At 43.3% G+C, this 12,091-nt stretch overlaps 1 protein-coding gene across 4 annotated transcripts in view; it reads left to right on the top strand.

Annotated features, from left to right (window-relative positions):
• The window catches only part of hdac4 (histone deacetylase 4), a 120,074-nt gene that overhangs the window by 92,367 nt on the left and 15,616 nt on the right, over positions 1-12,091 (top strand). For all 4 annotated transcript variants that reach the window (XM_013270239.3, XM_005450443.4, XM_019353109.2 and 1 more), the window contains 7 exons: positions 523-625; positions 1,705-1,751; positions 4,864-4,971; positions 6,877-6,932; positions 7,112-7,199; positions 8,246-8,365; positions 8,461-8,558. In XM_013270239.3, coding sequence (XP_013125693.1) covers positions 523-625; positions 1,705-1,751; positions 4,864-4,971; positions 6,877-6,932; positions 7,112-7,199; positions 8,246-8,365; positions 8,461-8,558 — 620 coding nt within the window. The remainder of the gene's footprint in view (positions 1-522; positions 626-1,704; positions 1,752-4,863; positions 4,972-6,876; positions 6,933-7,111; positions 7,200-8,245; positions 8,366-8,460; positions 8,559-12,091) is intronic.

Genomic DNA, 12,091 nt, shown 5'->3' with positions numbered 1-12,091 from the left:
CATAATGCGCTTTTCTGTCTCACACACACCCTCTAACATCATCAGGTGCACTGGGACAATTCAGGGTTCAGTGTCTCATCCAAGAACACTTATGGAGCAGGCCAGGAATCGAACTACCCACCACCCAATTTTTAAAAAAGAAAAAAGAACAGCACATTTTTTGTTGTATCATGGGAAATTGTTTCATATATTAGTGTTTGTGTTATTTTCCCCTGACAGTGATGTTTTACCACTTTATTGCAGGTTGTTGTCGTAGCCAGAAGGAGGCAGTGTTAATGCACTTCTTTTAATGCTTGTAGTTATAGTCAAAAACTCTCACATTGAGGTTTAACATATGATCTAATATTAAAGTGACTCGGTGACAACACTGGGACGCCCTGTATATTATTTCTTTGGGCTAACAGTATGATAAAACTCCTGCAGAACTCGGCTCTCTTGTGCTGTTTTTGTGGGCAGTGTAAATGCGGAGCATGAAAAGCTAATCCAAAGTTGCGTATCTTTATTTTCTCTCTCTGTTTTCAGTGTATCCGTGGTAGGAAGGCCTCATTGGAGGAGTTGCAAACAGTCCACTCTGAAGCCCACGTCATGCTATATGGAACTAACCCGCTGCGGCAGAAACTAGACAGTAAGACATGCTTCCTCACACACATTCACAAACACACTTTTTCCAAGCGTGCACGGCTTCACCTCCTAGACTAGATTACTCATTAGTTTAGTCTAAAAAAAACTGTGGATGCTTTAAGACTTACTGGGTTTTTGAGAATTGTAGAGTTTCATGCATTTATTCACAAGTCTAAAGTTGACTGCCTGACTCTGCAGGGTCCGGTTTAAAGAATCTGCTCTAATGCTTAAATCATATCATAACTAAAGGTCCCTTCTAATAAAGTCCTCAGAGGTGTTACGATAAGACAAGGACCAACTAGAGCTGTTAAACTAAGTCTCACAGGCTGCTTAGTCACTTATGGCTGGCCTTAAAGTGCAGGTGTAGTGAGGTAGTCTGCATTATGTGAAAAAACCAAAGGGGCGAGCCCCAGTGGTGATCTTGGCTTTCATTCAGTGGAGGCATAAATTCCTCTTATTATTACTGCTCACACAGGAGTCTTACCAGATACTCCTGTGTGAGCTTCAGCATACAAGTGGGATAGCCTACAGTAAGAGCTGGAGTAAAAGAATAAACCACAAAAGTGGCGGCTAATCAGGAATTAAAGTATTCACACTATATTAAATATCTGTTAGTGGTGTAGTGTTTAACTCTGGATTAGGATTATGTTAAGCAGTCAGATTTCATTTCAAAAGAAATTACAAATAATAAAGTAAGCTGATGTTGTTTTGTTTGAAAGGAAATTCAAATGTGTGCTAACACTTTTAAAAGAGTCGACTCAGGTTCAGTAACTAGGTCAGCTTAGTTTGTTTTCAGACATGTCAGAAATGTGAAGTTTATTGATTTTCTTCTTCAGTGACAAACTGACCCTCTCTGGCCAAATCTAGATTTTTTTTTCCCTGAAGAAGGCTTGATTGGGAGGTCAAGCAGATACTTTTTTTTCTTCACCTCACCTAACTAAAGCATGCCCTTGTGTACCATTGCTGTTAGATAAGGTCACAAAGTCAAATAGTCGGTTTTAAGGGTGTCCGTGAGTCCGCAGTGCAACCTTTCACTTTTGCTTTCTCTCTTTCTAATTCCTCACTTCATTTCTTTCTCTTCAGGTTCAGTAAATCCCATGTTTGTGAGGTTGCCGTGTGGAGGCATAGGGGTAAGTCACTTACTCTGTTTGTTAATTCATGCTTAAGTCATCTTCCAAATATTCACTGTCTAATTAGGCATTTGTAATTTGCGCACTGGTTTATTCAGTGGAAAATTGTTGTAATAGACGCTTGTGTTTTTACAACACTGTTAATCTAATCAATACCCATCTGGCACAGCTCCATCAGACTCTGGAACGAAGCAAATAAGCATAGTTTCAGCCTTATCAAATAGCAGTATAATAATTGTCTCCTTCGCCCACTCTTTCTGCCCCCTGCCTAAATAATGGTCCCATTTGTTCTCGTTCCACCAAACAAACACACACACAGCCTTGACAAACTAGCACGCAGACGCACACAAACACACACAAACACCACCCCTCAAGGACCAGAGGCAACAAAAGCTGTTGCTCGCCTTTCCGCCATGTTAGTAATTGTAACCAGATGTTGCGAGCTGTGTGTGTGTGTGCGTGTGTGTGTGTGTGTGGGGGGGGGGGGGGGGTATGACTTTGTTTGTGTGCATTGCATAGTTTGTGTTTGGGGATGCTTGTGTGCTAAGGCAATGATTTTGATGGCTGCTTCAAGTTGGAAGTGATAATGTATCTGAAAACTGATACATTGGAACAGTTGTGCACCTGTGTGTGTGTGTGTGTGTGTGTGTGTGTGTTTTCATGCTTTTTTTGTTGTTGTCTTCACAATATTGAGCATTTGAAAGGCTACATCATACCTACGTACTTGATCTCTCTACATCGTTCCTCATCTCCTCATATCTCTGTTTCCCTTCTCCTCTTCCTGCCTCCTTTGGGGCCACCACTCCTGCTGCTGCGGTGGGAACAAGAAAAGCCGGAGTTCTGCATTGCTCCGTTCTGCTCTTTATAATGGCAAATGGGACTAAATTGTTGTTTTCCTGTCATACACACACATACAAGTCTTACATACACACACTCACGCGCTTGCAGAGGAAGGGGGTTCAAATTAAGCTGTCAGCCTGTGGAGAACCATCATTCTGTCATACCAGCACGTTCCCGCTATTTTCTGCCTCTAACACATACACTCACACTCACTCACTCACACTCACACACGCACACGCACACACACACACACACGCGCACACACACATGCACGCACATGCACCACTTCCCTTTCACTTTTCCCCGACGAGGTTGTGTGCCCCTCCAGGCTCGAGGCAAAACTAAACATCAACATGGGAAATAATAAAGCACTCACGCTGCTTCAGAGCAGCATCTGTTTGCTCTCATTAACCTGACTTGTATATATGATTCAGTTTCCCATTCACTCACTCACTTGACTCTTGATTTGCTCGCTCGCTCACTCGTTGACTCAGCTACTACATACTGTCATCCACTTACACCGCGTTCCCCTCTCTTCACATTGGGTTCCATTAGTCACTCATCAACAATGCACTCCATACTTCCTCACTCCCTCCTTTTTTTAGTATCTTTAGTGTATGTTGAGCGCTCCTAAGTTTCATTTCATGACAAATTCTTTCTTGGCGCAACTTTAAAAGAGCCCCTTTTCTTCTCTGTGGATGTTATTATGGAGTAATCATCCGGCCTTGATCAGTTTCGTCACTGGAGACCGGAGGAAAAAGGGGGGGGCGGCTGCCTGAAAGGCTGTCGACTCGCTCGGCTCGCTGACTGGTTGAAGGACCGAGGAGCTGACTGGGTGGCTAAGGTTAATGTTCCACTCGGTCAGTTGACTGACTGAAAGGCCGGCGGTGTGGATGAAAGGGCGAGTGACTGGCAGGTTAAAGTTAACATATTCAAAGACCCCCAGGTTTACATCAGGAAAGCCTCGCTTAGAGCTCTGGCGTCGGCCGCTCTGCACATGTGTGCACGGTTCAAAACACACTGACACACAGGCCTTCCCTTTCTTCTTTTCCCCTGCCAGCTTCTTCTCTCTGTGTTTATCGTGTGCTCCATCTGCCATGCCTGATGGAGGGTGTGTATATTATCCTGTGCGTGGCCCTCTGCGTACAATCAATCACACAGACTATTGTGGTCTGTTTGGCTGTGTGCATGTATGTGGAGGTACTGTAGTGTAGTGTAGCCTGATAAATGCAGAAGCTGCCCGTGCTTCTGCATTTATCAGGCTTGACCACTGAATAGTTGCCCCGTGTCTAAGCATGCTCAAACACACACACACGTCGGGTATTCATATCTTGTGGGTACATCTACTTGACATGCCCCTTAGCTAGCCCCTTACCCTACCCCTAACCATTAAAAATGAATGCCTAACCCTTACCCTAAACCTAACCATAACCCTATTGTAACCCTGTCACTAAAGCTACATTTTGACTCTCAAAAATGCCTTCAAACTTGTGGGGACCAGGATTTTGGGCCTCACACATATACTAAACTTCCATTTCTTGGTCCCCACAAAGATATGAATACACACACACACACACGCATTTTAGTCAAAAATCTAATAAACGCACTCATATTTTTTTTAAACTTCATGCTCTATACCAAAAAACTTTTTAAAAATGGGCCTTTTACTATTTTTTTCTGTCGTGTAATATTTTAAGGTGGATAAATTATAGAATGTCTCTAAATATCTCTAAGTGTAATGAGTGCTGTTTGCCTGAAAACCCCTCTATATGGTTTAACCTTAAAACTGACGTATAAACTGACAGCTTACTATAAATTTGCTGCTTAACCTGTTATTAATTAAGGCTTTTGTGTTTTCATCATATTATACTTAAGTCTTTGATTGGTCTCTGAAGTGCAGAGTTACAGTATGCTTATGGATAAAAGGGATTTTTAGAAAGTCTGTTGTATTATACACAGCACGATGAATCCTCTAATTTTATGTCTCGTAGTGTTTCTCTCTATTGTTTTCCTCACAGTGAATAAATTTTCCAGCCCTTCTTGCACCACTGCAGACAAACTTTCAAAGAGTAACTTTGATGCTGTGAAATGACACAAGCTAAATGATTTCAAATGTGCTCAGTTTTACGATTTCTGCCCCACTCAAGTGCTGTCAGTAGCACCAGCAAAAAATAGATAAGTGGAAAACAGTATGAAGTTGCATATTTTGGCTCCCTTTGAAAATGTTATTTAAACAATACAAGGCCTCATGTGTGTTTGTCTGTGTTGGCAGGTGGACAGCGACACCATTTGGAATGAAGTCCATTCATCCAGCGCAGCGCGTCTGGCTGTTGGCTCTGTGGTGGAGCTAGTCTTCAAAGTAGCATCGGGAGAACTGAAGGTTGGTTTGGATGCTCCATGGAGTTCGATTAGTCATGGCTGTTTGCGGGGCTGCAGTGTATTTTTAGGCATTGGAGCACTTGTGGCCTTTAGGAGCGGGTAAATGTGCGTTAACCTTTAAATGCTATGCGAAACCTAACTCAAATGGACTCTGCAGTATAATTGGTCCCCTCCAACTTCGAGGGGTTTGATTTTAATATCCTTGTTAAGGTCTTACTGCTCTAGTAGATTTTCCACCCCAGTTCCAGTCACATAGGCTTACAGACAGAACAAGGCCCAGCGCAACGAGGGGACTATATCAGGTCACCTCTAGTAATGTGCTATCCGGCCGTACTTCCAGACACCTTAAAAAAAACAAGGAAAAAGTTCCAGAACCAACTTTCACACCTCCCAGACAGACATCCCCACCCCATCACGCCTCTCCCCATCCCAGCCAGACTCATGCGTCTGTAGCAGTGGCTGCTTGCTGTTTGAACCCAGCAGGGAGACCCGGTGCACACGCACCGCAAGTGCTAGCAGTCCCCACTAATGGGCCCCCTTTAGAAGTGTTACACCAAAGCCACCTGCAGATCAGGTTAGCGTCAGCTTTGCACCAGTATAGCACATTATCTGGTGATATTCTTCAGCAAGAAACAGTAGCAAACCATGCTGATACCCAGCTGAGTTTTGGGTGGGGTTGCTAGCATCCTGCCGTCATGTTGGGTGGGCATGAGTTGGTCATTCTGTGCATCAGTTTGCACAATTAAAAACAACACAGCTTTAGTTTGAGTGATTTCCCGCTTAAAGTTTGCTGGTATTGACTTACCCTCAAATTAATGCTTGTGCGCACACACACACACACACACACACACACACACACATGCAGATGGTTCTCCGAGGATCCTTCATGGCCAAATGACCAAATTCCACCTGCACCAACAACTCTATGAACTCCACAGAAAGCCATAAATCTACTGACGGCACACATTCACATTCACACTCACACACACACACACACACACACACACACACACACACACACACACACACACACTCACACACACACACACACCTGTCTCTGCGTCTGCTACTTTCTGTTTCCCCCACGTCTGTTTTAATTTAATTACTCTTTTCTTTGTATAGAGAAACTTCACTCACTCACATACATATGGAACCATACAGAGTTCTTTAACCGTGTGTGGGGAAACCAGTAGAGGCAGTTGTCGCTACAGTAATCTTCCGGCTGGCTGCTAATCCGCTGCAGCTGACTCAACATCATTAGTCCAGTTTGCAATCGCTCTACATAAGCTCAAACATCTATCTAATGTCCCCACATTGCGCTGGGACCCTCCAAAAACAATTGCTTGGAGTACTGCCTTGACAAAGTTTGCCTTAACGGACTCATTGTTCCCGTGTGGACACGCATGCACTTTCAGTGGGAGAAGCTAACATCTGTATTCTTTAGAATACAGAAATAGATTTTAATACTTCTGAATGTATTTGTGTTCTTTCTGTTCATCTACACATTACTCGTCCTCACGGGGTAAATAGCGATGCTGGGAAAAATAATGTTTTCATTGTTATAGTCCAGTTGTTTTAGCATGCTTTTTAGGTTAATTTGTGATTCATCAGTTGGCTGTAAGTATGAATGTGAGAGTGTGTGGATATGCGTCACTCTCTGTTAGCCCTGTGATGGATTGGACACCTGTCCAGGGGACCCCACGAGGGGCTAATTCACCCTGTGTAGGCCCACTATCCCAAGCCCCCCCAAGTTAAATAAGCAATTAAGGAACTGTCCAAATGCACTCTTTATGGATTTCCATGTGTGGGATTTTGCACGCAGCAGTGGATTTGTGAAGACTATTTTTTACTAGTCTTTTAAATAAAGTGAGCAGGCGTGTCATCTGTGATCTGTTTTTGCCGACAGAATGGCTTCGCCATCGTTCGACCCCCTGGACACCACGCTGAGGAGAGCACACCTATGTAAGTAATCCACACCTCATCTTACGAAGCTGTTTTCCTCATCCTCTTACATTTAGTGTTTCTGTACTTTTTACACAGCACTTACTGTATGATGCGTATAATATTGCCCAGGCATGAATATAAAATTTAAAAATGTCATCATTTTGTTGCTGTCTTCTTCTTTTTTTTCCAATCCTCAGGGGTTTCTGTTATTTTAACTCAGTCGCCATAGCAGCCAAGCTCCTGCAGCAGAGGCTCAGTGTCAGTAAAATCCTCATCGTAGACTGGGTGAGTTTCTCAGTGGGATGTTTGTTACATGATAGCATACCTGTATGCACAGGTACAATATTGGACATGTGGCTAAAGGTTCTTGCATGGCAAGAAACTGTTAATGTGGGCTACCTACTCATTGTTTCTCTTTATGCTCGTGTTGCATCCCAGAATAATCCCTTCTGCATAACTACTTTAAAATATTTTTTTATACCATAAAGTGTCAAAGAGAGAGACTGTCAGCTGACAAAGGCACAAATGTCTCACTAGCTTCTATTAACAAAGAAAAGAAAATAGCTACTAGATTTATGAGGCAGTAAAAATATAAAAATCCTCATTATGTTATCTGTTCCACTTGATGTTTTTAAATTGCGAGGGGTTATGAACATAGCAGCTGCAAATTGAACTCTTGTCTGGCTATTTGGGTCAGATACTATCCCTTTTTTCTTCTTATAAATAAAATTTATAAGAAGGTATGACAGAGCCTTCGTCGTGTCCAGGAGCGGTGCTGTTCAGTGGCATCCCTGGCTGGTCACGGCCATCCCCCAAAGCCTTTGAAGGGCCTTTTAATTTCCTCTCTGTCTGTCACAGGGGGACGCTGAGTGCAGGCTCATTGTCATGGCACTTGCCTCCAGCCGCCGGGACATTTTTAGAAATTGTGTACTATAGCATTCATAGACATAGACAATGAGGTCATTTATAATTGACGCTTTTGGCAAAAGTGAGCAGCTGTTGAAGTCGAGTGTTTTATTGAATTATGCTGAATCCTTTTGTGACATCGCAACAGGCTGGAGCGGAGATGATGTAGTCTGGCAGTATAGGACTCACTCTCTGCATCAGTCAGCTGGTCCAAGTGGAGGTGCAGAGATTGATGGTCCGTTTCTGTGAAACTCATTAATTTCCTGAAACCTATTCATCTTAATCCGCCTTAATGACGAGGCAGTCTCTATGTGCCCCTGGTATTTGGTTTTTCTTTGACCGAAGAGATTTAAAGGATAATTGCGCTGAAAATATTATTATATGCTTATTTTTTAATAACAATATGTCCATTATAATCTTTCCAGGATGTCCACCATGGCAATGGCACCCAGCAGGCCTTCTACGCTGACCCCAGTGTCCTTTACCTGTCCCTGCATCGTTACGATGATGGGAACTTCTTCCCTGGAAGTGGCGCACCCGATGAGGTAAAGACGCCGAATACTTTTAATAAACTTTTCAGACCCAGCCTTCGGTCAGCCCACACATAACAAACCCAGTCACATGTCTTTGTGCTTCCTAGGTGGGCAGTGGAGCAGGTGAAGGTTTTAACGTGAACATGGCCTTTACTGGGGGACTGGACCCTCCCATGGGGGATGCAGAGTATCTAGCTGCATTCAGGTAAGACAGTGATGTCACTCACTGCAGTCTAATTCTTCCTGTCATAGCCTTGGAGTATGAAGTAGAGCGTGTAACAAATTATCTGTTGGTAGCTGTTAAGAACTTATGCTGGTCACCCTTATCCCATCTGGTTCCCGTTAGGCATGGTCCTATAACTATACATAAGCTTCCACAGATACAGGCATGGACTCGGTGCAGACATGTACCTGTCTCTCATACATTTTTAGTTCATACAGCTGGAAAGGAGAAGGCCTGGATTTGTTCCAGCACTCTTTGAAGACGAGTCCATGTTTGCAACTGTCTGTCCATCTGGCCCGAGCCCGACACATCAAACCAACAGGCCACTGGCTCATCGCGGCTTTAGGCACGCAATCCCCCGGAAGTACACCTTAGCTTCTTAATGCACCCCAGAACCCCGGGTGCTCTCGCTCCCCGTCTCTCTTCTTTGTATTCTTCTCTCTCCTCCTCATCCTCCTCTTTCTACCCTGCTGTTTGCATGTGCATTGATGACAGCCACGTAATGTATGTCATACTGCAGCTATTACTTATAATCTATGACTGAAGCCAGTAGCTGCTGCCTCACTCTCATTCCCTCTACCATCATAGAACGTGCTACTCTCAGGAATTTATGAATAAATAAAACCACAAAAAGAGACTAGTAACCATGCTCTGTATTAAATCACCTTTTAAATGTTAATGACTGTGTTGACAGTTGAGATGAATATAACTGAGAGCTCTCCAATACTAACAGCACAAGAGACCATTAGGAAGACCTTAAATTACTAAGTTATTACTTTTATAACTCTGTATTTATATGTTTATTTGCGTTAGGAGGGGAAAGAATTAACCCTGCACACTCATTTCAAGTTTTAGAAATTCTTGAATAGTTCCAAAAATATAATCATGAAAACACAGTTAAATGAACCAAAGGGAACTTTCACTCAAACTCTGGCTTCCTGTAATTAGGAATTTGCCTCAAAAAAGAGAGTTCACGCTTTTTTTTCATTTACAATTATATAATATTCCATTTTACACTCTTTACACACACTGGACTAACAGTGTTGCCACCATCTGGATGAACTTTTCTTATGCCCTTGTTTTGGTATGTCTGTGTTTGTCCTGGAGTGATGAACATTTGCATATCGGCCTGTGCATGCTCAAGTTGTTTATGCAATTGCGATTCAGCCATCTTTGCGCGAAAGAGAATAAGAGTTTGGTGTTCGTGAACCTCAGGTCCTGTCACCATTAATTCCCAGAGGCTCCAGAGGTATTGGACAATTTATAGGCCCCACGGGGGCACCAGCAAACCTGTGCGCAGGTCATAGATCTGTCACAAATGCGCGCACACACACACACACACACACACACACACACACACACACACACACGCATGCATGCATAGTTCTTGCATGCACTCATTGTCAAACAAATGCATCATGCCCTGATTCAAATTTGCATGATTGTGTGCAAAATGTGCACAGTGAAACAGATGTGCAAATGCACACCTTGTATATATCTGTTTGCTCACACATCTACAACCCAAAATAAACACCTGGTGAACACAGTTGCTCTTTCACTCTTATTACTTGTGTGTTTCGGTCTTTTCCTTCCTCTCTCTGTCTTGAGGAGGGGATGCGTGCCTTGCAGGCAGTACCTTCCCATTCCTCCTCTGGCCTGTGCCACGTTGCATTTGCAGGGGATCAAGTCTGAGCCTCCAGAAAGCACAGAGAAAAAAGATAAGAAAATTGGCCCTAATGAAAACCAGAAGCACCGTCTCTTTCCCCGTCTCTCTCTCTCTCTCTTCCTCTCTCACCCCATCCCACCCACCCCCCTCTTTTTGCCATGAACTTGGAAAGACGAGAGAGGAGGAGAATTAAATTTAATTCAAACCAGCTCTCCGCAGAGCCAGATGACAGGGCTTTGAAGTGTAAGTGTGCGTGTGTGAGTTTTTCGCTCTCTTATTCTCCCTCTTCTCCCGCTCTCCTGTTCATTTTTTATGAACGAAGGGGGGAAGCCTGCAGTTTAACCTTTTGTTTGCTGGTTTGACAAGTGCTGCTCCCTTTAAAGGATCTTTCTTTCTTTTTTTTCGATGAGAATGAATTTCTCTGAGCTTTAAAGCCTACAAATATCTAATTTGGTGGCATTTTCATCTAGACCAGAGCCAGTCATCTTATACAAAATGATAGGATAGTAATACTTTCTTTTTTTTTATTCTGTACATCACAGTACCACTTTTCATGTTACAAAGCTGAAGTACATAGGATCACAGGGCATAATCAAGATCTGGCAACGTATAAATTCAGGACTAGATTAATTACATAAAGATGTGTAGTCCGAGAGAGGAAGTTTTTCTTGGCTCAAAAAAATGACGGCTATGCCACGACCTATTGCCGCGTTAACTTGTGTGAGTGTGCACACTTGAAATCATGTTGGGTGACATGTGCCAAATACTAAAAGTGCTCACTGGAATCAGACAAGGAGAAATTACTTGGAGCAGAGTAAATGAAAAAAAGCGTGCATTATAAGGTTGAGCATGGTCAAGTCTTTTAAAGCGGTGCCAAGTGAAGATATGTGTTTGCCTCAACAGATTTTACGCATGGAGATCTGTTCATACAGCTTTGGGAATGCTCCTCAGTCTGTGGACAGGAGCTCCTTCTCTCTGAAAAGACTGAGAAAATACCCCCAGTGATGTCACCGGGCTTATCCTGGCTTGCAGAAACGGGAAGTGTAGGATCCGGTGTTTTCGAACCCGAGCTCCGCTGCATCTATTTTGAGTATTCTTATTAAAGCCGTCTCATAGCGGCGATAAAGTGCTGAAGTGCAACAGCCATTCAGCATTCCTTTGTGCTCTCTGTGCATGCAGACTCAGCTGCACCTGTTGCTAGGTAAGCCAAACAATGCTAAACAAAAGTTTAGACCACATAGCTGTCAAGTAATTGCATTTGTAGTTAAATGTAACTGGGAGACAGCCAGCAGTGGTTTAGATTGGTCAGGATGTCCCATCGCTTACGGCTCGGTCGTAAACTCTCCCCTCCCTTAATTAACAAAAAGTCTTTTTCATCTCAGCGTGCATAGCCTCTGATTCACGCACAATTAGCCCTTCTCAAAACCACTTACTTCCCTCTCTGCCAGTCTGGTAATTGATCACTGTGGCTTTTTATTTGTTTAAATGTCAGGATATTATTCCAGTGGGGCGGGGTGTGGAACTGTCCACACCAGCAGTTTTCAGCATTGTGACCAGAACTAGTTGCTGTCTGTGCTCAAGGTTGGAGGGGAGAGGGTGGAGGAGCCCTTGGTGGTTGAGGCATATCCTTGGCAGTCAAGGTTTCCCACCAAGTCGTGTGTCAGGCCACATAAACGTCTGTGGCAGGCTTCTTTTAGTGTGGGGTCTTTATGGCCCCCAAATGTTAATGGGCCAAGGCTGTATGCTTAAATAAATGTAGCAGTTAGTCAGAGGGTTTAGCAAAAGTCCTTTTTAATTTAACATAAATCCAAACATAATTATCTGTGTTGCTCATGTACACTTTTGTGTT

Source organism: Oreochromis niloticus, linkage group LG16 (assembly GCF_001858045.2).
Source record: "Oreochromis niloticus isolate F11D_XX linkage group LG16, O_niloticus_UMD_NMBU, whole genome shotgun sequence".
NCBI lineage: Eukaryota > Metazoa > Chordata > Actinopteri > Cichliformes > Cichlidae > Oreochromis > Oreochromis niloticus.
Note: the sequence above shows the minus strand (reverse complement) of the source record. Positions and strands in the feature narration are given on the sequence as shown.